Source organism: Dermacentor albipictus, chromosome 10 (genome assembly GCF_038994185.2).
Source record: "Dermacentor albipictus isolate Rhodes 1998 colony chromosome 10, USDA_Dalb.pri_finalv2, whole genome shotgun sequence".
Taxonomy (NCBI): Eukaryota; Metazoa; Arthropoda; class Arachnida; order Ixodida; family Ixodidae; genus Dermacentor; species Dermacentor albipictus.
This window is the reverse complement of record NC_091830.1, coordinates 20,124,288-20,149,285: the sequence shown is the minus strand read 5'-3', so window position 1 is coordinate 20,149,285 and position 24,998 is coordinate 20,124,288. Positions and strand designations below refer to the sequence as shown.

General features: G+C 44.4%; 1 protein-coding gene across 1 annotated transcript in view; it reads right to left on the bottom strand.

Moving 5' to 3' along the window:
• The window catches only part of pcx (pecanex), a 78,152-nt gene that overhangs the window by 22,018 nt on the left and 31,136 nt on the right, over window positions 1–24,998 (bottom strand). The window contains exons 14-29 of the mRNA XM_070527255.1: window positions 24,324–24,990; window positions 23,158–23,312; window positions 20,808–20,961; window positions 17,235–17,267; window positions 15,836–16,010; window positions 15,190–15,300; window positions 13,542–13,633; window positions 11,482–11,588; window positions 9,805–9,913; window positions 7,998–8,090; window positions 7,147–7,297; window positions 5,379–5,514; window positions 4,584–4,761; window positions 3,639–3,747; window positions 1,146–1,275; window positions 951–1,009 (exon numbers count right to left, since the gene is read on the bottom strand). Coding sequence (XP_070383356.1) covers window positions 951–1,009; window positions 1,146–1,275; window positions 3,639–3,747; window positions 4,584–4,761; window positions 5,379–5,514; window positions 7,147–7,297; window positions 7,998–8,090; window positions 9,805–9,913; window positions 11,482–11,588; window positions 13,542–13,633; window positions 15,190–15,300; window positions 15,836–16,010; window positions 17,235–17,267; window positions 20,808–20,961; window positions 23,158–23,312; window positions 24,324–24,990 — 2,459 coding nt within the window. The remainder of the gene's footprint in view (window positions 1–950; window positions 1,010–1,145; window positions 1,276–3,638; window positions 3,748–4,583; window positions 4,762–5,378; window positions 5,515–7,146; window positions 7,298–7,997; window positions 8,091–9,804; window positions 9,914–11,481; window positions 11,589–13,541; window positions 13,634–15,189; window positions 15,301–15,835; window positions 16,011–17,234; window positions 17,268–20,807; window positions 20,962–23,157; window positions 23,313–24,323; window positions 24,991–24,998) is intronic.

Sequence of the window (24,998 nt, the reverse complement as noted above, 5' to 3'; positions counted from 1 at the left end):
CAGCAGCAACAGCGAGCGAAGTGACATCCGTGAGCTCTATAGCTTCAATCCAAGAGCGGCGAGAATACAGCACACACTGAAGTATGAGCCATTTGCAGGTCCCTATCAAGATACGACATGCGTGACTATGTGCGGCCATCCAAAGTACAGATTTGGTGGTGGAGTCGAAACCACCCCTCCTCCCTCCCATGCTGCCTCCCTGCATTACCTCCCCACGTTCCTCCATATATGACACACAAGATTGAGCCGCGATCGTCAGTTCCCCTTGTGTCCAGCTATGAAATGCGCAGTTGCTGCTGGAAGTCGGTGCGTTTGCTCTCCGCTTTCTCCTTCGCATGTGCCAGATTGAGCCGCAATCGCCGGCTTCCCTCGCGTGCTTTCACTCGCACATGCAGCATATGACACGCAGCAACGGTGTTATTGCCCTTGAACTTTATACGGAACATCACGGTGATGACAACAGCAAAAATGCGCCTAGAGTGTCCATACAATGGCTATTGTAATAAAAACAGAGTTTTACAGGCCATGCAATGCATAGGGCATTGCATTGTCTATTAGAATTACAGAATGGGTGCCAAGGGAAGGTAAGCACAGTTGAGGATGGCAGCAAAATTAGGTGATGCGATGAAGTCAGGAAATTTGCAGGCATAAGGAGACGGGTAATTGGAGATTGGTGGGAGAGGGCTTCATCCTGCAGTGGACGTAGACTGGCTCCTGCTGCTGCTGATGAGAACATGGGCTATAAGGCATGCTGTAGTAGGGGGCTCCAGATAAATTTTGACTAACTGGGGTTCTATAGCTACAATGCAAGTTCAAGTACTCAAGCATTACTGCATTTCGCCCCAACCAAATGTGGCTGCCATGGTCGGGAACCTGAACCAGCAACGTTGTGCTCAGACAGAGTATGCTATGCCTCAGACACATCATGGAAGACAGGGGAACCTCCTTACCTGGATTTCGTTCCAGCTGCGATGACAACCGTGTGTTTGAATGGTCCACTCTTTTGGTGCTGTAAGGAAGTGGGAGAGACCACGCATGCAAATTGCATCAACAAGTGCTGCACCGAAAAAGCATTCTGCAGTTTACCTAGCCAGGTTCGAAAAACAAGAGAGTGAGAGTGAAAGAGGGAGAGAATGCTTGCTTACTTGTAGTCCCGCTCCCAGAATTTGACTGGCCTGACGTACGAGGTGAAAAAGATGGCGCTACCCAGGACCGGGCTAAGCGGGGTCGACAGGATCGCCGAGATGATGGCTTGCACAAAAAGCATGGCCGAATCTAGGGGCGAGGCAGCTCAGGAAAAAAGAAAGCATTGCAGTTCGTTCATGCCTGAATGGATGCTAATTCACAGAACTAGTAAGGATGCCCGGCTCTGTCATGTCCCTCGATGTTTGTTTTGCCCGCACAACAGTTGTGACTCCTGACATTCAACTTCCTCGCATGATCCGTACTTACAAAGGTGGGAGTCTGATGTTGTTCGTACACAGCTACAATGAGAGCTGGCACAAGTGTTCAGGTGCTAGCGCCACCTGACAGCATGGATCACTCGCATGCGAAAGGAACTTGTTTCCTCCTCTTTGGCAGCAGGACAGTGGTGCAGGCAGACTGACCACGTTCCCCTTGGTTGCTTCATGAGACTGTCCCATGAAGGCCTGTTCTGTTTGTAAGCTTGCACTATGGTGCTGTCGTGTCCTTGGTTGACAAGTTTTTTGACCCCACAAGCTTGAGTGCTGGAGCCAATTCAGAATACGTAAAGCATAGCTTGCTTCTCTGTTCAGTACAAGCAAGAGCTCTATTACAGCAGCATGTCTAAATTTCTCTTTTAGCCGATTGCCAGCCCCCTGACATCAGCAGGACACTACAAAAGAACCTATTTTAGCATCTTTGAAAAGCAAACTTCACAGTTGAAGAAAGATTTGTCCTAGTTTGGGTACCTAGCAACAATGGCTTCTCGGGGCAGTCACTCTACCATCTGCATTAACTACGTGCACATTCGTGTGCGTATGCAGAGCATGGGCATGTTTGTTTCATGCGATAGCATTATAGGTGGATCTCACACACGTGGTAGGTATCCGTCCGATGAAAAATGTCGGCCGCCTAAAAATGCAATGCCGTCTAGAAATTTAGGGCGCTCCCAAAGGCGATGCAGTCTAACACAACGTCTGAAAGTGCTTTCTGTCAAGAGGGAAGAGTACGAGAAACTGGCACTTGATGCATATGCCACGAGTTACAAAGAATGACTTTGGCATGAATGAAGCACGCATGCTATCGTGGCCTAATGGTTATAGCATTGTGCTGCCATGCTAGAAGAGATTCGATCCCACTATCTGTCATGCATTTCTTTGTAGCATTATAGGCAGACTTCCCCCACCTTTGGAGGTATCCGACAGAAAACTCGAGGTGCGTTGAGCACATGCAATTGCTGCATTACTACTGTGTTCCTTTTGTTTCTGGTAAATAAAACTGATTGGCTGATTGATTGATTGATTGATTGATTGATTGATTGATTGATTGATTGATTGATTGTGGCACAGTGCACACAATATCGCAATGAAGATACGAGGTCTAGAAACATCACTTCAATAAATGAGACCATGCGAGATCACTTGCAACACACGTGCTTGCAGCTATCAAGACATCGCAATCCAAGTTTGCCTTCACGTACTATGGTAGATAGTGGTGCTAAGTTCTGGCCTAGATTTTATTTTGGTTTGAGTTTCTGACATTTATATAACATTTTTTCAGCTTAACAGCTTTATCTTAATGTCACTTTGCTGTCTGATCCCATAACTATTCCAAATGCACACTTTGTATGTAACCTATGGCGGCTTGTAATAGAGGGGCAAGAACCTGTACAAATAACGTTCAAAGTTAAAATAAACATCAATAAAAGGCTATTAATGTCTTTAGTACCCGACTCCTCATTGCTGTAAGAGTAACTCGAACTTCAAGTCAGCTAAGGGATGGTCGGTGTACCATTCTTGGAAGTACAACTAAATTGCTGCAGCCGCTGTCATTATTCCACGATCTACGCATATTACCCTTCGATTCACTATGCCTCCTAAAAACAGCAACTGTCGTAAACAGTATCGTAAGAAACAACCACCCCTTCCATATGTCCCTCTTTCATACATCATCACGTACTACCAGAAATGTATTATTAGGCAACTTTAATCTACCTCCCACGCACAATGTTTATGGAGAACGATGGCTATCATTCACTGGTGTTCAGATATGGAACACTCTTCCACAAGAAGTAAAATACGCTCCAAATTTTGCACTTACAGCTAAAAAATTCTTTCAGCGCATGCTTTAAACAAGTTACAAGACATCTATCTGACTGTTTACATTTCCTTTATTATATATAGCATGCACAATGTTTTTGAATTGAATCAACTGTTTCTTGCTATGCCTAATTTTTGTCATATGTATTATGTATATATTCCCCTCTCCACTTTTCCAAGTTTTTATTGTTTATGTGACGAAGTGTCTGCATTATGTAATTTCATTTCTTGGACCCATAACTAGCCTACGGCTACGGGTCCAAACAGTACTGGACACACTTTTATTGTATTTTCATGGAAAAATAAAGAATTTGAATTTGAATTTGAAAACCCGAACAAGCAATCTTCGAAGGATACGCGGGACGCTGAAGGGCTGTGCAAAGGCATGGAATGCTGAACCCCAAGTGATCTGCCAGGGGGCAATGTAGGTGATGATGAAGCTAATCTTGAGCAACAACTCGTACACCTGCAAAGACAAAAATATGCATGCAGTCAGTTTCTGGCTCTGGTTCTTGGCCAGAACAAAATCCTGTTATTTAGCAATGCCCAGGCTCAGCAAAAATTTGTCCTAGGCTAGACATGCTATCAATCAGCTCACACATGTGTGGATCTATATCTGACAAGCCCTGGTGTCAATAGTTGCCACAACACAAATGAAACAATAATTTTTGGGGTAGATAGATGTACAGTTATTAAGGTACAGTAAAGGCAAAGGCGGAATCAACACATGTTGTTACATTACAGCCCTAGAAACATAGTAATGCTTATTTTGTGCCTAGGGGCAACGTAACTATGGATAAAATAAGGACTTATGGGGCCAAACAAGTCTTTCTTTCTTTATTTTCTTTTTTTTTTACAAATTATATATCTTGCAAGCATCAGTAAGTGTTACAGAGCTGGGTCAGCAATCTCGGAGGTCACGCTCTGAGAAAAAGCAGGTACTATGTACTGCTTGCTTTGTGTTAGAGGGTTACGCATAGCAGGCACGACAATCCTGTAGAAAGTGGTGGTAGAGCAATGTGCAGAGGTAGCTCCAGTGAGTTCTGCAGGAAAACCCAAGAAAATTGGCCTAACTGCACTTCTTGTTTAAATGTAGTGTAACTTCTTTTATTGTTAATGCTTCACTTTAGTTTATCATTGCCTGTGGTGTCCACATATCTCCCCTCCCTCTCTATCCTCACATGATAATTCCCACTGAGCTAATGGAAACCAGTGAGTCGTACAGTCGAATCTCAATATGATCGCAGTTGGCAAGAATTACAGGAAACAAATTTACGGAGTCAAGGAACTTGCACACCGCACCTTGGAGAAGACAAACAGGCAGCAGAAGTAGTTGATGAGGAATGGCTCCATGGGTCCCCGGTAGTCGTAGGTGAAGAACAGCACCGTGAAGAGCAGCACAAGGAAATGCTGCGACGGGTCGTTGAAGGCACTACGCAGGCACTTGAGGGCGCACACCACCAACACTAGGCAGCCGCCGCTGATGGCATGAATAAAAAGGAAAGCATAGGAGGGGAGGGAGTATGACAAAGCCTAAGCTTGATCGATCGATCGATTGGCTGGCATTATTACGGTATGACTAAGTGCAAGGATGAACAATGTGCACGACAGAGTAACGACACGTTTTGTGCAACGCTTGTGCAGGTGTTTCTGGGCCATTTTGTCCTATTGATCTTGCCTTACCTTGACTCCTATAGAGGAATGCTGACAAAAAATTTTTCACATCTCAATTTTTACATCTAAGTGGAGGTCCTAGACCTCTATACACTAGGAAAAATACTGGCGATGAGTGGCAGCATATCAGACTGAGTGAGATGGGGGGCAAGTGCCAGAGAGTACAACGTTGCCACGTCCTGCTCCCACGTGGCAACCTTCCGTTGTCGTGACGTCGCAGCAGGTACGTCTCCTGGTAAACATAACCGAAACTGGCTCCTAGAAAGCTATTAGAGTAAGATGCTTTATTCTATTCACGCTTGACTTCACTGCCCATTGCAATATTTTTTTTTTTTTAATTTAGGGCTACCAAGTTGAGGGTGCAGCCCTTACGTGAGTCTATACGGTATCAACCCTGTCCCTGAAGCGACGAAGTCCACTCACGCGACTCCGAAGCGGTTGATGATGTCGGGCGTGCTTGTGCTCACGGCACTGAGGAAGAGCAGAGGGTAGATGATGTTCTTCTCGATGAACCACATCCACACCTGCAGCTTCTCGAACCACATCACTCGGGCTGGTTCTGCGATGTGAACGCGGAAAGCAAAGAGCATTGATTGATTGACTGGTTGTTTGACTAATCGATTGATTGACTGTCCGACTAGTTTGGCTGGTTTATTGACTAATTGGTCGAGTTTAAAGGTCTAAGACGACACAAGAGTTTTGGGAGATGCCAGAGTGGAGGACTCTGGATTAACTCTGGCTGCATGGAATTTTTTTCATGTGCATCCAAGGCGCAGCAAAAGTTAGTTTTTCCCATTCTGTCCTGCAAGAAAACAGCCACTGCAATCGAGGATCAAATCCCCTATGATGTCAGAACAACAGCCACTCATCCACCATAATGAATTGGATGTATCAGTGAGGTGGAGGTGGTGATAAGTGAAAAACTACACGTCCCGACGACTAAAGCAATGCACGTTAAATCATCTTGACATTCTGACCTATTTCAACACTGTGTGCATCACCATCGCTTAACCTCCTTGACAAGGAGATGGCCTACATAGAGATAGTTATGCGAGGAAAGAAACAGTGCTCAAGGACAAGACGACAACAGACGACAGACTTGCTCACTGACTAATATCCATAAAGTTTACTCGCGATGAAGAGCTACATTATGTGCGAGCGCCACCACATGCAAAAGGACAAAAACAACTGAAAAGTCGCACAGTTTTAGCTTAGAAAGAGAAGAAAGGGGGTTATACCGAGGGGCCAGATTTTTTATAATCATATCATGAGAAACCAACAAAGACCCCAAGGAAAACATAGGGGAAATTACTTGTACTTAATTGAATTAAAGAAATGATAAATTAATGGCAATGAAAGTGGATGAAGAAACAACTTGCCCCAGGTGGGAACAATCCCAAATCTTCGCATTATGTATGCAATACTCTAAATGTCTTTGTTTGTTGGCTTCTCATGATACAGGTTTAGGTTAGACCTTTAGTAGTTATAAACGCCCCTCTTAAAGCGGGCACCGTCCAACAATGAATGCCGGGTTTCTGCTGCGCACATTAGTATGCTCGTCTATGACATTGGTGGTGTTCAAAAGCATGCGTGAATGGTACCATTGGCCACACTGCTCACGTGCTGCTAATGAGAGATCTGGAAACATATTACATTGTTGTTTTTCTTTCTGTTTCTATTTTGATAAGCAGAAAGAAAATGAAGGGCTTTTGTTTCTTTCTCATCACCAGTCATAGTGAACGGCTTGGCATCACGCCAGCCAATGATGGACGGCAACAAGAACGGAAAATGATAAGAATCATTAAAAAACACAGGCCTCAAGATTTGTGCATGTTTCCACCCACCAAAACAAGAATGTGCACTGCAACTGACCATTTTTGTAATTGCAAAGCTAGCTTTTCTGCGAGGCAATTTGCCAAATCAGTGATGGTGTAGTCATTCATGCAAATCGGGGCATACGAGAAGAGCTTCTTCGTCCTCCAACATGGAAAATGTGGGCGCAGCTCTTGTGATGAAACCATGTGCAAGAGACAAGCCCCAGCCATGTACGTATGTGCAGCAAGCACTTCCGTCTTCACATGAGCCATTAGGCAAATGTGCAGTGCAGAGAAGTACACTTAAGAAAAAAAAAAGGCTCCGCCCCTTCAAGAAACACGAGTGGTACACAGTCTTAGAGAAGAACTTCACTGACCGCGCACTTCAAACTGCTGATGCTCATTCGACTTGAGGATGGGATGCGCGCAACAGAGCCAGGGCAGCTGCTTGCGCAGCTGGGGCAGCACATAGTGCAGCAAGAGGCCCCACACGACCGCCGTCAGGTGAAGCAGCATTTCCAGGTACGGCTGCAACATTACAATACAGGCAGCAGGTTACTTAACCCTCGTTTGTCCCAACAAACAGCCCGCAAAGAACACAGGCGAGCATGTCAACAGGACAGCTGTCAACTAGTCAAACCACGCTCTCATGGCGAACAGCATGAAAAGCGCAATACAGTTTGGCATAGCCGAGTGAAATTACACCGGAAAGTTCTTTAGCACCAGCATGATTTCTTCACGTATGCCATCAGAGCTCTCTGTTTCTTGATGCTTTCTACCATGCTTGTAACATGCGCAATCAAGCCAGTTTCACCACCCAGAACCAGCAGCACCTTCAAAGCTCCGAGCATTGCCTCTGACACTGCTGACACACCAGTGTGTGTGCTGAACAGCTCAGACAGCACAAACGACACAAGATACAGGAAGAGCAACAAAGAGAACCACACTTGTCTGGTCTGTTCCTCTTTCTGTGTCGTGTGCCGTTGTTGCTGTTCTTCACCGTGTAGTAAAGACACACCCCACACCGTAGCTAACACAGCAGAGTGAACAAAGAATGCATTCCTTACATCCACGCAGGTACAGGAATAGAAATATTGCAACTTGGCGTCATACGTCATCACACGTGACATGTCAAAAATAACATATCGGAATAACACTGCACGTCAAAATGTTTGTCCCCTTACATAGAGAAGCAGAGTACCAACCAGTGGCGGTAGAGAAGGCTTACCTGAAGAGCTGAGAACATTGTGCTGACGTGCACAGCAAACACAAAGATTGCTACGAAGACACAGTGTATCGCATCCGTCCTAAGTCTGGCCCTCTGCAAAAATGAAAAAAGAAGTGCGATTTGGCAATGACTACCTTGAACTCATGCAGACTACAGTGCAGACGTAGGCACACTCCAAATAATTTACTTTTTCACTAAACCTTACGTATTTCAATATACCCCTACAGGCCCTCTTCTGAGGAGACCTGTGCTGTGAGGTGCCACAGGATCAAGTAAAACATACCTACATGCACACTATTAAACAATGTATAACATCCAGGCAAAAAAAAAAAACTTAGGAGTTAATTAGCAGCTACATTCTGATTAAAGCAAAACAGACCAGATAAGTTACACAATAAATAAAAATGTTGACTTCAGTGTAGCTATACAACCTGCTAAAGCATGCACCATGGAAAACTGGCACTGCCCACAGGCTCACAATTTTTTTTTTTTTTTTTGGTGACAGTAACAGTGCCCATACAGAGGTCAGATTAGTCCATTCAGGCATCGTCCTTGGCAAAAAACATATCAATGTCTTATTACACAATTACACCTATGCAACATTACTGAAGGCGTTTGAAAAGAGTTCTTTTGAAGTGTTGATGAGATCATGCTACATTAAAGGCTGACTGAATCCAAATTTTCACTTGGGCTTAAAAATGTCACAACCGCACAGTACATGTCACCAAAGCAATTGAGGCAATGCGGAGGGAATGGAAATGACAACAAATTGTGTCCTTAGGAAGCTGGCGAGTCTTCAATAACTAATTTTGGAGGCCAACAGCCACGCCTTTACAGCACTGCTCATAAATAAACTACCTGATGTGCCAATGTGTTCCAGTACATATCAGCAAAAGTACGTCCTCAAGGAGAAATGCATGATGCATGACTTCAACCGTCACATAGCTGACTGATTTTAAAAAGTAACGGTCAATGTAAACCACAAACGTGCAGAACAATGCAACAATGTGCAGCTTTCTGCAACATTTTGCATCCACAAATGCAGAAAAAAGCAGAATAAAGAACGTAAGAGGCACACCAAAAGTTGGCCCGAAGAAATTTCACCAGAGGTGTGTGGATACCGAATATATATAGTAGGCTTCGAATTGAATACCAAATCGAATCAAGAAATAAAGTCAAATGTAGAATCAAATTTCCAATATAAAAAAATTGTAAACAAAATTTAATGCTCACAAATTGTGGGCAAAAAAATAAGGTTCCACAAATGCTCGGGAGTCTCTTAACATCTGCGTGTCAGACGAAAAGACCGCGAGCCGCGTGACTGGATCACTGCTCCACACGAAGCCAGCAGCAATGGTAGAAAGCAGGTGATGTCTGTGCTATTTTGCTGTCAGGTTTGTCGTGATTTGCCACCTGTCAGATTCCATTTGACAGGTGGCCTATTTCTGCCTACTTCAAGAAATATTACCCCACTACCTTTTGCGGTGCCTTGGGAATGTCACAAATAAATTTTCCGCATTCCTAATGACCTCTATTTCCTATATTATGCCTTAAAATAGTTTTTAATGTAGTTTGATCCTCATGAGCAATAAAAGAAATTATTTGCATGCCATTGCTCATGTTGCTCACAACCTTTCCAATTTGTCTGTTAATATGGCCATGAAAAAGCAAGGATTGCTAATAAAAAATGACAGCATCGTGAGTACACATAAGGATATTACCCAGCCAAACGAAACTGGCAGTACACACACAAGAGAAAATATAACACACCTCCATGACTGTTCTCCGACAAGAAAAAAATACTCACAAATGTTTTTTCTAGTTTCGCTGGCAGTGGATCCACATATTCGGGAGCGCTGTCAGTGGCATTGGCAGTTGGCACGCTTTCAGACCACAGGTGGCGCTTGATAAGGTTCCTGTTCATCGGCAATACGACACAAAGCACATAACTCACTGAGTGCTTGCACAATCGTAAGAAAAAGCTCGTAGGTCCTCGCATTTCACTTTCAATCAATCAATCAATCAATTTTTATTATTAGATAAACATACTATACAGATAGAGGTACAGCTTTAGCAGCTGTAATGCGACAGTTCGCTGATTATCTGTCAACATCCACATTACTTCTGCCTCATGGTCATCCCCTAGTTACCGTGTTCACCCGATTCTAATGTGTGCATACTTTTCTGAATTCACTAAAGAATACCATGCACGTTAATTTCAAGTACAAGAAGAAACTGAATTGGCTCAAATGTTTTTCTCTCTTTTTTTTATCGTTATGCAACTAACATGGCGCTGCAGCTGTAGAAGTTGTGGTACACTTCAGTTAATTCGACTCCAGCCAATTCAATCCCGACCGAAGGTCCCAGCCAGCACCCACAGATTTCTATGGGCCTAAACTTTCGTTATTTTGATCTTAAAACTGGCCTTCACCAGTTAATTCAAGCTTGACCAGTCAGTGTACATACGCCTTGCCCCTAAATGGTGACCTCAATAGTGACCCCTTTACTGACAGCATCTATCAGTACGCCTTTTTTTTTTCTTTTCAAGAAAACTTGACGCAAAGGCATGTTAGTGGCAATCGTATGTTTTGCCACATAACGCGGCTGCATTGCGACGAAGCTGAGCTTAAAAAAAAAAGTGCACTTGAATGTAAATTGCACTCAATTTTTAAAATTAAATATATAGTATGCCCTCCACGTTCATGATAAAAACAAATGAGACATGCACAATTTACCTTCACAGAAAGAAAACTTTTTTTAACGAGCTTTCATAATGAAAGCGCCATGTTGTCGATGCCAGTTGAGCGTCACTGGCCGCAGATACCAAGTGCAAAGGAGCGGTATTCTCGAGCAATCACTTTTAGGGATGCTATTGTCACTTCACAAGATTTTACGTGATTCTGAATTGTCGTTGTCGAAGTGTACAGCTAAGATTGTTCCTTGCACTGTAAACAAACAGATAGCAAGCTTGGCACTACGCCAGGAACACTGGCGGCCGCATACACCGAAGCATATGGTGCTGAGCCGTGCGACACCTCGCATGAACAATATTGAACATTATGAACATTACTGAACATGAGCATTATGAACATAAGCATTACTGAGCGGGAATAACATTCCAGATCGTAGTCAAGCCCAGAGTGAACCCACAGCAAACATTACAAAAACACGCTCTGCTGCCATTTTGTGATGCCCACAGTGCTATGTCGAATGCTAGGCTGCTGCCAACGTCGCAAATGCAGTTTCGGCTTCATATTCCATTGCAACTGCGATTCGTGCAAATAGAGTAGTTCAAATGGCCTTGAAGATACTGAACGCTTGTTTATCAGCAGAAGTTGAATGCAAAAAAGGAGTGAACACAACTGCTTCAGAGAGCGAAATCCACATGCTTAAAGGTCCCATAAAGAGTCACGTATCGGAGAATACATGGTGGTAAAAGCAGCACTTCACCTCTCTGCAAATGTGGCGGCCAGTGAAGACTCACCAGAGAATGGTGGGATCACTGGCACTTCTGCTGAGCAGGTAGCAGGAGGTGACAAGAAACCCACAAAACAGGGAAAACATTATGTGCTGTGATGGATTGTGGCCCTCCTAGGGAAAAGAAAAAAGAAAAGAAAAACGTGCACAAGAGGTTTAGCATGATAGTTACACAAATTGACACAATCGACAAGGAGCCTACACCTCGGTTACTGACATTCACTCATTACCGTGCTCAACGCATAGTTACGAGCAGTAAAACAGCGCTAAACAGGACGAGGAGAAGGACACAGGATAACAGGATCACATCAATATCCACAACGGGATCATATCAATGAGGTTTCACTGTACTTTGCATTTCTAGATCGGCAGTATCAGTAAATACTCACTCATACACACCTGCCAATAGTTTTGCATACTATGTATTAACTAACACTCATTGTTGCTTCAATTCCATTCAGTACTGTTGCCTGTGTCGCTCTCCTCGTCCTGTTGTTTAGCGCTGTTTTACTGCTTGTAATCATGAACCAACCAGCCCACATGCATACTCTTCAACGCATAGCTCTATGGCTCTTTCCACCACCGCACACAACACACACTGCACCAGTCCAAGTGCAAGTCCTGCCACCTCATGTTCCATCTAGCAGTTAACGTCCCTTGCAGAACACTTACGCCATCTCTTGGTGTTCCCCCTAAACACTTGTAATCGCGCTGGTGCAGCCACTCCCTCTTCACAAAACTTGATACAAAATTCCTTGAGACCTCTTAGACTACTCGTATCACCTGAAACTTGAGTAATCCATAACGAATGATTGCTCCACAACCAACGCAAAGGCCACACATCATGTACAGTGATTCCCTTAGGCTTAAGGAGTCATTGATGGCATTGCGGACCATTCTTCCTGCAACGTTGTCAAGGACACCCTTCAGGAATGCATGAAACTTTGTGCTTGTTCCTTCATCTACACTCACAGCACTCGCTGCAAGCCACAATGAATGCTATCTTTATGTGCACAGGTCTCCGCCACAACGGTCAAAGATTTGTGTTTCAAATACCAGCTTCACAACTGCATACCAAAGCTGCATTCCCCTACATATGACAGATCTGACAGCTGCATAGAAATTCATGTCACCCATTCGGAACTGAATGAGAGGTTCCAGTCTTCCCAAAACAGCCTGTGTTTCACTTAGTGCTGCAGTGCCCAACGTACTGCATATGCGTACACTGAGTTTGGTACCTCAAAATTCTTATTTAAGCAAGGAAAACTTAATGCATAGCCTACAGCAGCATTTATGATAGGCTGGAGAGAGTTTTCCAGTTGTAGATAGCTTATGAAACTAATTACTAATTATTCTTACAAATGTATTCTCCAGGGCCAGAAATAAACATCTTGTTCTAACGTGTAAATAAACATTTAAACATGTTCAAAGTTTATTTGGGGTCAAACTGTGTTTGGACATTACATGGTTAATTCATTCTGACCAGGACTTTTTGAAAATTCACATTACCACAAAATTCAGGTGAACTGTGATCGCGTCATTGATATTTGACTGCACAAGGTAAACATAAATGTGGCACATCGGGGCATGTTTGACAAGTCAAAAAGTGAGAACGATAATCATTTTTACTAGCTTGTTTAGTTCCCACTGAAAGACCTTAAGAACAATACATGGGAAATAAAGAACAAAAAACACATGCATATTTGAATTTTGCACACCAAAATACACAACACGTTGCACTCCCATCTCAAAAATGTTCATTAAAAAAGTTCCACTGCTCTTAACAAGAGTGAGTTTTGATTCCACTGACATGTGAGAAGTGGGCCCATATCTATACAACCAGAGTAAAATTCTGCATATAATCATGAACGCAAACAAAGTTTTAATTTGTGGTCACAAATTGGAAAAATTTGTGTATAATACGACTAAAGGACAATTCTGCTTTCATCATATCAGACCACAGAGAACCTACCCCTGAGAATTCCAAATCATGCATAATGCAACAAGCAGATTTGACATTCTGAAATGGGGAAAAAAATCCTGCATATTAGCAGGTTACAGAATTACCTTCAGGGCGACGTAGGCCAGCCCAAACAGGCACACCACAAACGCCAGGCTCCGTGACACACAGTAGATGGCTGACACCAATCCAGTGGTTGCTGATCATGCAACAGGTATGGACAGGACAGGTATGACGAGCCGCACACTTTGTACAGTCGAGCGCCTCTACAGCGAATGCCTCTAGTGCAATGAAATGACCCATATAATGAAGGAATAATTATATCCCGGCTCTATTGTGACCTGCTCAGAGCACATACAACGAAGCGATCTGTATACAGAATTATTTCTGATACCCCAAGAACTTTGTTGTAAAGGCAGTTGACAGTACAGTCAAACTCGTTTATAATGAACTCGATAGTTCCGCGAGAAATGGCTGTTATATCAGTAAGTTCGTTATTTATGGATTCGCCCATAAAAAGGCTCAAAAATTTGCCAAGTTGAGTCATGCTTCCATGCTTTCATACTTTGCGCTGGTGGTCAACATAGGAATACGATGCCGCCATGCGATATGTGATGCTGCCTTTGCACTCCCTGCAGCAGGGAATGCCGATGCGTTCGGATTACCGCATATTAAAAGCCTGCAGTACACTCCTAATGGCACTACAGCCCATGCGCTGTGAAGCAGATAAGTGAAGATGCTTATCACAACAGGGTTAGCAGAGACAGCGGTGAATGCCGTGTGCAACGACCTGGGAGATTTGCTGATACCAGAACAAGAAACTTAGTGCGCACCAGCATTTTCATGTGAGACGGGCAGACGAGCACTGCGGCGAGCAGCTGCTGCTCACGTTCGCACACGCCTCGCGCTTTTTCTTGTTTATATGAGATCTAGCGGCCGGAAAATGTACCATACGATCCCAGTTTGGCTATCTATTGAACGTAGGTGCTAAAAGATCATGTTTTTTGGGAACGTATGAAACGGTAAAGAACTAAGCATAATGTATTGGGTAATTTTTAGTGTTCTCGATCGCGAATGTTGATGCCGGGAAAGCATACATAACAGGATCACTTCAATGAGGTTTCACTGTACTTTGCATTTGTGGATCGGCAGTATCGGTAAATACTCACTCATACACACTCGCCAATAGTTTTGCATACTATGTATTAATTAACACTTGTTGTTGCTTCAATTCCATTCCCCACGTACCAGCCCCCATTCACACTCATGCAGTGAAATCTCGTTGATTCGAACCTGCTTAATTCAAACTTCTGGTATAGTCAAACTGATGTTGTGGCCCCGTCAAAGTTCTATGTATTTTAATGTGCAAGAATGCCCTGTAATTCGAACACGTAAGCATTTGTGATGGTTATATTGAACACACCGCACCGCCAACCATGCTCCCAGCAGTATGACCAACTCACACGGCGGCGCCTCTGACGCCACAGTGCTGCTGCGCACTGGCTGCTGCTCATATCTCCCATTACAAGTAATATATTTTGGCGCATGTAACTGCTACCAAGAATTTTATAGATTGAACAGTAAAGTCAGGATGTAGGTTAGAAGTGAACTTTGCCTTATTGCACGAAAAATTTTCCTTGAAGTGTGTCTCCACGGCAGTGCAGCGTGTCTTGCCGTGAAGACACCCCTTTAAAACTTGTCACCTAGGTCAGCTCAGTGCACAATTACTTGGCAGGACAGAGGGGTAACACTTACCTGATCCACCAAACAGGTTCATGTCGATCTGCTCCAACAGGTATGTCACGAATGTGTTGACTTGGGGCAGCAACCCCAAGCTGAAGGTCACCGGGAATGCCAAGATGAACACTACAAAATGAATGCACAAAAAAAAAAAGAAAAAAGGAGAGCAAACTTCAGTGACTCGCTAATCTCTGAACTTGCTTACTGCGACTGCAGTTACTCCCCTGACTACCTCCAATGTCCCCAGCATCGCGCAAAGCTCCAGCAATCATGTGCAGAACCCACACCACCGATGCTGCATGCAGTGATGCTGGTATGACAGCGATGACAGAATGACAAGCACTTGCTGTCACAACACTGGCATAATGAAGAGCTGTGATTTGTCAAACCTACAGCACACAGTGCACAGGCCACTTATCGCACTTGGACTTTAAACGGAACATCATGGTGACTGCAAAGGCAAAAATTCACCTGGATTATCCGTATAATTGCTAGCATCGCAATTACAGTGAATTTAGCCAAAGGTGGAGCAACCTGCAGCCCACAAAAGTAGGGTGTTTGTTACAATAGAGGGTGCACCATAATAACGTGAACGCAGTAATCAGAATGAAGACAATAATGATTACGGTCGACGAACACGTTGCAACGTCCTCTCACCCACCTATGAGGAAGCTTCGTGCCCAAGCCACGGCTCCGTTGGTGATGAGTCGCACCCCGTAAAGGGTGACCTGCGGGTACTCGATGTTGGAGTCGAGCAGGAACTGTACCAGCATCAACATCGAGCAGCACAGGCAGAAGTACACAGGCCGACTGTACAGGACCACCCGGTTGTAGCCCTGTGAGGAAAATGACAAGTGTGCATCTTAACTCGTTGCAGCGATGGGCCATTCACACTTCACACAGCGTTTGACAACTGCACATGTTCAACCATGAAGTTCCTTACAACATGACTCACAGTCAGATTTTGGAACTGCCGCCTAAGTCACTGTTTTATGCACCGGAATGCCAGTATGTGGTGGCTTCAGAACAGTATCATTCTCGGGGAGCCTGGACAACTTGAAGGCGCACCTGAATAGTACCGTTCCATCTGTCCCAACGGGCATTCACAAGGCGGCACGATGCCCGTTAGGAAAACCACATAGACAGTGGCGCCAAATTTCCATCTAGGTAACATTACAAGAAATTCTATGGGTGCATCACCTCGGCATTCCATGCTTAAATGCCGGCCAAGCTGTGAAGGTTAAAATTTGTAAGTCATATGAACATGACACCATGTGTGAAAGTTGGGGTGGGATAAGCATGCATTTCTTTTTAAAGCTTAAAGGAGCATTGCCCCGAGTGCACGCCTTCTGTGAGATACGTGGACACTTTCCTAATGATGATCCTTTCCACCTTTAGCTACGAGTTCAAATGTCACTGTGCCAACATCATAGCCAGAATCAGCCTTTAAAGCTATGGAAAATGAAGCGAGACATAAATAAACAGCAGCCCTAGTTGATCTATTCCACAAGAAAAAAACATAAGGAACACAAAAGGTGGTTATCTTAGTTTTAATCAAACTATGTAACGAGTTACAAATTGCTCACTGTGTTAATAATAATAATAATAATATATGGGGTTTTACGTGCCAAAACCACTTTCTGATTATGAGGCACGCCGTAGTGGGGGACTCCGGAAATTTTGACCACCTGGGGTTCTTTAATGTGCACCTAAATCTAAGTACACGGGTGTTTTCGCATTTCGCCCCCATCGAAATGCGGCCGCCGTGGCCGGGATTCGATCCCGCGACCTCGTGCTCAGCAGCCTAACACCATAGCCACTGAGCAACCACGGCAGGTAATTGCTCACTGTGTTCCTAAACTTGTTTGGGACTGAGGTGATGCCTCTCAGGACACAGCAAGAGAGTAGCAGAAAAGCTCACTTAGGGTTACTAAGCCAAAAATAGCTACAATTATGATTTTACACTGTAATTAGATTACCCCTTCACCAAGCCAAGCTTTAAGTTTATAGGCTCCGATGAAGACTTTTGTTAGACAGAACATAGGAGGTGGGCTACTCACGTGAGTCGGTGAGGCAGCATCTGGCTGAACACTCTGAAAGTGCAGGAGAAGAACAATGTTGAGCGTGAACAACATCAGCAACAAAGAGAGTTCAAGGAGCGTTCCTGGGCTAACCATGATTACCAAGATCATGCGCAGCCTCTTACGATAAACTGATGCTGATAAACGATAAACGATAAACGATAAAGCTGATGCGCTTGCATACGCAGCGCTCTATCATCCTCCCAAAATCAAGGCCCCAAAGAGTAATCAAGTGCAAAAACCTGACATTCGAAATCACTTTGCGTCGCTTTGGACTCCACCGCATATGCCCTGCGTAACCAAGCGATTGCACCGAGAGGAAGCCACACTTCTATATCGAATAAGGACAGGATCTGCAAATACACCGGCCTGTTTATTTAAAATGGGGCGAATCAATTCTCCGAACTGTTCGGCATGCAACGAGACAGGAGACATTGAGCACTTTTTGTGGTCCTGCCAGCAATTCCAAGAAGAAAGAGACACTCTCCTGAAGAATCTGCAAAGCAAGAACCTTCCGCATGCGCGCCTGCAACACCTTATATTTCCCGCGGGATCAGTTATAGCCCGAAAAGAAACTTCACGTCTCCTCATCGAGTTCTTAAGAGAGACTGGTTTGATGGACACATGGTGAAACCCTTCAGCGGTATTGTGCGAGATGCTCGGGCGGAGCAATTGCCGGCCTTGTTCGCCAGGCTAAACCCGCCTGTTGCTACAATTCACCACCACCACCACCACCAGCCTCTTTACAGCCACTGACCGATAATTTGGACCCAATGGGGACTGCCAAAACTTTAAAGTAATCAGGAGTCTGTAATATAGTATTTGCCAGAACATAAGTGACTTTATTTAACAACTGATCAAGAAAGGTGCGCTGTATTCTTGGGATTGCCATCTTCGTTAATACCTTCATATTAGCAGTGCCTAGCACAAGACACATCCGCACCTATGAGTGATGTCTTTCATGGCACAATGCCAAGCACGCTATCTTTCGTATGATTGTCGACTAACGCATTCGTGTCTAGAAGCGATGACATTCTTGACACAATGTCAAGCACGCTATATCATCACAATGAAAGTGCTGCTGCCTGTTGAGATGTCCTGTGCTGGTCACATAAGATATCGCGAAAGTGAAAGTATCTTCGAAAGTGACTGTCTGATAATACGGCCCAAGCTTTTCAATGTGCATGTGCGCTTGTCTTTGGCCTTGACAGTACACGGCCGCCATTTTCTAGCAATGCATGCCTTTTATGCACTCCATTTGAAGCTTTTTGCGCTTCGTCAGTGGTCAGAGGGAGGCTCTGCTCACATTGTCAACGGGATCAACCAGCCATGAATGGTAGATGATAAGAGCAGCACAGAACTAGCACGACAAATCACGCAAATCGCAAATGCAGCCTTTACAACTTGGTGGCTTGACTTGGCTTGTACAGTGGTCTGGGCTCGTTCAGTGACTGCTAGATCGGCTAGTTTTGGTTTTGAGATGCCAGTATGCATGGCTGGCGACCGTGTCAGTGATGTATCAAAAAGAATGCTATTTCTTCCCAACTCAGTGGCCTAATTAGCACATGATGCAGCTGGGAGTTTAAATTATTGCATGACATGCTGTGAGGTGTCAGAAATTTAGGTGGTCCTTAAGTTTATGGGGCCGCTAGTGGTGCTGCGGAGCTGTCCGGTTAACCAAGAATGTCCGAACTATTGGTGTCCGAATCGTCGGTTGGTGACAGTACCTGACCCTGGCTCAAGAAAATTCGAGTAGGGACTTGGCGAATGTACAGTTCTCAGCGATACAAATACGATACTTGGAGTCAATGGCTGCCAGAACTTGCGCCACCACCACAGTTCTCAGCGATACAAATACGATACTTGGAGTCAATGGCTGCTGGAACTTGCACCACCAATGGGCACCAAGGAAAACCGAGCTGAAGCATTATGGTATACGATGCGGCCGAGAGCATTTGTTTGTAATGCATAGTGACTGCATTTAGACACTCCTGCGTTCATCGGTGGTGCTTCCATACGATCCAGGTATCACATCTGAATCGGTGATCACTGTAAGTTGGCTAAAGGTTCACTTCACCAATCACCATTACATACTTTCTAGCATGTAGGGAAGAACACAAAGTACAAAGAAGCATTTTGTGACAATCTTGAAGCCTAGCATAAAAAATAAAAAGGAGTTGTTAAGATTGTGACAGTCATAAGTCTTGGGGAGAATCAAAACGGCTCGCCTCAACTGCAATAGTTACAACGTATGACATTACATGAAATCAACCAAAGGAACAGCAGTTTCTAATGTTAACAGTGAAACACAGCTTGATGCTAAATGAACCAAACACATCCAGTGCACTGCAAAAATAAATGGTACATGAACAAAACAAGACAATAGACAGATGACAGACAGGAAGAGCCACTCTCCAGTAAGTGATTTGTTTAAACAGAACTTCATTGCATTTGACACATCAGGGCCAAGATGGCAGGAAACAAGACAGCATACCGGCTAAAGACCAATACACAGAATCTATAGCAAGCATCGAACCAAATAAATTTTTGAGGTGAAACAGAGCATGCGTTCACACAAATGTAGAGCCGCGGGCAATATGAGTGGGAACACTGAATTTGTTTCCGAGAAACTATTACTTGTGATGTGTGAATTGAAATGTGACATTATAACATGCAGCAGGTAGCTCTCCCTCTAAACATTTAGCAGCATTGAGAACTTTTGAGCTTCGAATGAGTGTTCAGCCATTACAGCGTGTTGAAAGCAAATTTTGTGTTCCCTTTCATATTGCTCGAGGGGGTCAATGCTTCAAGGGGTGATCTGACAAGTGATCATCCAAGAGAACAATGGAAAGATGATTTATAATGAACCTTGCAATGTGACAGGTTTATGCCATAGGCCCTGTGGCTTCTTCAAAGTTTGTAATAGTTCTTAAAGCGAAGCAAGTCCTGGCACGAAACTTTTTATTTATCATATTCTTGTTTTGAATAGAGATTAAAGTCTTCTAAATGCTCGAAAAAATGCTGGGAGATGTCAGAGCACCTTGTATAATCTACTGTCATTCTAGTTCCCATGAACCAGATTCATGGCTCACTTCATTTCTGCAATAGACACAGTTGCCAGACATGCTCGCAGCACTCAGTATTTCTTATGTGAAATGCCACAATACCTGCCTTTACTGCCACATGACCTCACCAAATTTTGTGGTGTCATGACACCACAATGACCTTAATGACACCAGGTCTGGCCTCTTGAGACCAATTATAGCATCAAATTCAAATACCTTAGATGTGTTTCCAATCCTTCATAAAGTGTAATCCTTTTACATACGACAAGTGCAGAGTCTGCTTTCTGCAAATTTGGAAATATGTGTTGTTACTACACCTTGAAGTCTTCCAAATCCCTGGCAAAACAATTCAATGACTAAGACAACGTTAGGTTCGTGCCAGATGACATGAAACAGTTCTGAAAGAATACTTTGCTAGCAGAAACTGATTTACTGCATTTCTTTATTATCACTTTAAAAAATTTTTTATACCATGAAGGGCACCAACCTTGAGCAGGCAGTATTGGCAGCTGGCCATGACAAAGCAGAAGAGAAAGCTGTAAATGTCCTGAAAGAAGCCCCTGGAGAGGCACAGGGATCCCAGGACAGCCACCAGGACTGCCAGGACAATGGACAGGACATTCTCCATCACCGTCAGGTTCCTGGACATCAACAAATGAGCTTACCATGTTGTAATGCGACAGCATTCACGTACAGATAAAAAGTGGGCAGCCAGGACTGTAACCAAGATTGTGCCATGGGCCAAACCTGGAGGTGGTCTAAAAAGCAGGGATGGGCTAATCCTGATACCAGAGTGCTACATGTGTACTTGTAAAGGTGTTAAGGTGGGCTTGCCAATTTTGATATTTAGCTCCCAATATTCACCTTTGCAAGGGTTTTAATGTAATTGCATTATACAAATCAAAGTTTAGTCTTAGGTGATTTAAGGAGGTAAGTTCTCATAGCCAAAGCTAGCAGAGCGGAAGCTACCCCAGGACTCGCATGTGACCACAAGGCAGAAGTCATGAAGATGTCGACAGGTCATTATTGAATGATAGAATCTCATAACGCTATTGCATTATAGTCACTAGAATGAATTTTCAACTTTGAAGTGAATTCAATTAATTAAAACCAAGTGTGAATCATACTGAATATTTTTTTCAAGTACGATTACTATTGGTATTGCAGAAATTTGATGTTTTTTCATAAACCAGAGGTACTAAAGAACAAAACAAGTTCATTGCATAGCAAATAATGTACAGGAAAATTATGCTATGTGGTGAACAAAATTCTCTAGTACAGCACTTCTGCAGCACCATAACGGCAGTTATTTAATGTTGCCATGAAGGGAGGCTAGCTACTCGACATGTTTGGGGTGCAGAGTCCAGCCTCCTGGGTGTCACAACTCCTTCAGGCTCTGAAAAGAGCTGCTCACTAGACAGACTGGTATCGGCAGGTACGGCTTGGCTCGGCTTTGCAAGCCAAGCCAACCGTTGGCACTGCGCTCACACCACCAGTAAGATTGATCTTCTTTATGGTCCAAAATTTCATCACGCACATACCTTTCAACTTGTGCTTGTTGCAGTGAAAACTGCTGCCACAAAAAAGTAAAAGTTGCTGCTGGTTGGTGAGCTTATCAAAGTGCTGACGAGGAAGAAGCCTCTTCATAAGCTTTCGTTGTTGAGGACATATCTGAGTTCATTCCTTCTAAAGGCAGCTTTTTAATCTCATTTGCCACTGAAGAATCCTGGTGGTACTTAACTACTTTAGAATGACAGTCTAAAAACATTGCCAAGCTTGTTACTTGGTCAAGTATGTTGTTTCGAAACAGTGTTTTAGGCACTTAGCTGCACTTGTAGCAGACACAAAAGTTTCTATTTGGCAATAGGTGTTGTCCAGATGCATGAAGAGACAGCACAGTGTAGGTACTTGAGCTGATAGTGTCAGGTAGCCCTAAGCACCAGTCGCAGCCCTGTGGGAATGCCCCCTTTTTACTTGTTATATGCTTCATCATCATCATCATCATCTGCAGCAGCAGCAGCCTGGCTATGCCCACTGCAGGGCAAAGGCCTCTCCCATACTTCTCCAACTATCCCAGTCATGTGCTAATTGTGGCCATGTTGTTCCTGAAAACTTCTTATTCTAATCTTATTAATCTTCTTTCTAAATTAAACTTCTTTTTAACTTCTTAAACTTCTTAATCTAACTTTCTGGCACCCCCTGCTACGCTTCAAGGCACGATAAATATGCTTTACCACAACACAGTCTGTATGTTTCACCGCACAACAGGGCTACAATGCGGCGAAGCTGACTTAAAAAACCGACGGCAATATTTTTTTAGTGGGGTGGCGGGGGGGTCGAATATTCCAAATAGTAAGTGTCGTAATAGAAAATAGTAAGTGCAAGTAATAGTAAGAATCGAATACTAATCAATATGAATTGAATACTTGAAGTTCTGAAAATTCACAGACCACTACAATATATCATTTTGATGAGTAGAAAACTGCCGCTGAAGGATAGCAGCTCAACATGTTTGGGGGGAGACTGCTGTTCCTCAGTTTGAATCGCCTACGCCATGACAGATGAGTTTACACATTCCCAAAGGGACCTCCCCGTGCCAGTGCTGACGTCACATGAGAGTTAACACAACACAAAATAGGCTCAGCTCCAGAAAAATTTCAGAGGAGTTTTTTTTCTCATTGAAGAGCAGCGCATACCCAGTGGCATATATACCCACTGACCTAAATTAACAAGAAAAAGGTTAGACACAGACAAACAAACATACCACAAACTGGGTGAAGCTTTCAAAGAATGCTAATCTCATTAAAAAAAGAACAGAAAGGAATGGCCCCGCCCACCTGTCCAGCACAGTGATGAGGGCCAGGCGGTCGAAGCCCACCTTGATGGTCTTGCAGGGCAGCAACCGGAAGCGGTAGTAATGACGCGGCTTGCCGTCTCGCAGTGTCCCACTGCCCACGAATCGCATGTGACACGTTGAGTCCAGCTCAGTGTCCTACAAGATGACAGAATATACGGATGCCATGACACACTGACTAAGGTCACAGTGAAGTCGTTTAAGTTCAAAGAAAGTTGGGCTAATTGGTGGGCGGTATTCCAGGGTTGTGATGTGTTGACCAGTGCTAAAAAGACACAAAACACGAACAGAAAGCACACAGAACAGAACATTAGTTTTCAGCTGTTGTTTTTATTATTATTATTATCATACCCTCAATGCCTCTAGGATCTTACAGAGAAGGTGGGTACAAACCATTTACCAATGTTTTGTCATGAATCTTTTGCCTGTCATCGTGCCCCCTGTGTTCTAATTGAAGATAGCGTGTCAGGCCCTTTTTAACAAATGTTGAAGGCCAGGATTGTGCCCAGTGTGCTGCTCATTCTTGTCCTGCTTTTCTATAGCACTAGTTAAACGTTAAATGTGCCACAATCCTGAACACATAAATTGGCCTTGGTAGATTGTACAGCAGGTATCGCAGTTGTTAGGTCGCCCACCACGGTAGCTCCAAAGCTATGGCTTTCTGCAGTTAAGCGCAAGGTCATCGGTTCAATTCAAAGAGCAGACAGCCATGTTGCAATGAAGGCACAATGCAACAATGCCTGTGCACTGTGCTTTGAGTGCCCATTAAAGAACACCATGTGGTCTAAATAACTCTCACGCTTTCCACTATGGCATCTCTCAAAGCCCATTAAATATGATAGGTTAATTTTAATTGTAGAAACCAGATCTAGTACCTGACCACTAGTTATAGTTGTCGATGCACAGTCCATATAAATGTTTCGTTATTGCAGCTGTCCCTGAAGTTGCATAGGGTACTACAGTGAGACAAAAAGCCTGATTGCACGACAATGTCTTGCGTTGGGCCATCTGCAGCTCAAGGGAAGTGAAAATGATATTTGTGGCAATTGCTACAACACACCTTAGTGGCACCAGGGCAAACTGCTACATGTGCTCCAGTACAAGCCACCTCACTGTTATTCTTCACCAGCTTCAACAGGGTCACCTCACCTGCGAGGATGCTGTCTGAGACAACGTCGCAGGTCCAACTCCGGCGCCGTTCGCTGCCGCTGCCATAGCCATGCGGCTGAGAAGAGATTCCGCAAGAAGAACTGGTCCGCTGCTGCCTCTGGAGCCATCAAACCGGACACTGGCCCCTTCGCCAGCGGCGCCCAGGTCATACCGGTTCTCCAGCACCGTAGCGCCGCCCCGCCTCAGTCCAAGCGCCGCTGCCCCTACTCCGGAAGGGAGGGAGAGGTCAAGTGAAGATGGCACCATGGCTCCAACATCCTCGCCTCGCTGACCACCGCTGTGATGACCGCGCCGGCGGTGGTGATGTCGAGGTTGGTGAGAATACTGTTGCAGTGAAGTCGAGGACGACGGTTGCTGCTGGAGGAGTTGCTGTTGCTGCTGCTGCTGCTGCTGCTGTGCATGAGAATGGTGGGTATGGTGGTGCAGGCGGTGCGGAGGCTGATGAGGGGACGGCCGCAGCATCGAGCCGGTTACCATGGTCATGGAAGAGGCCTCGGTCGTTGTCACGCAGGGTGTCATGCCGGGTGCGGGACTGAACCCCATGGCAATCGGACAGCTGCCGTGAGGGGGCACGGAGGCAGAGGCGGCGGGACTGTCAAGCATCGTGGTGGAGCTTGAGCTTGAGCTGCTGCGAGATGACGTTTCCCTGCGAGA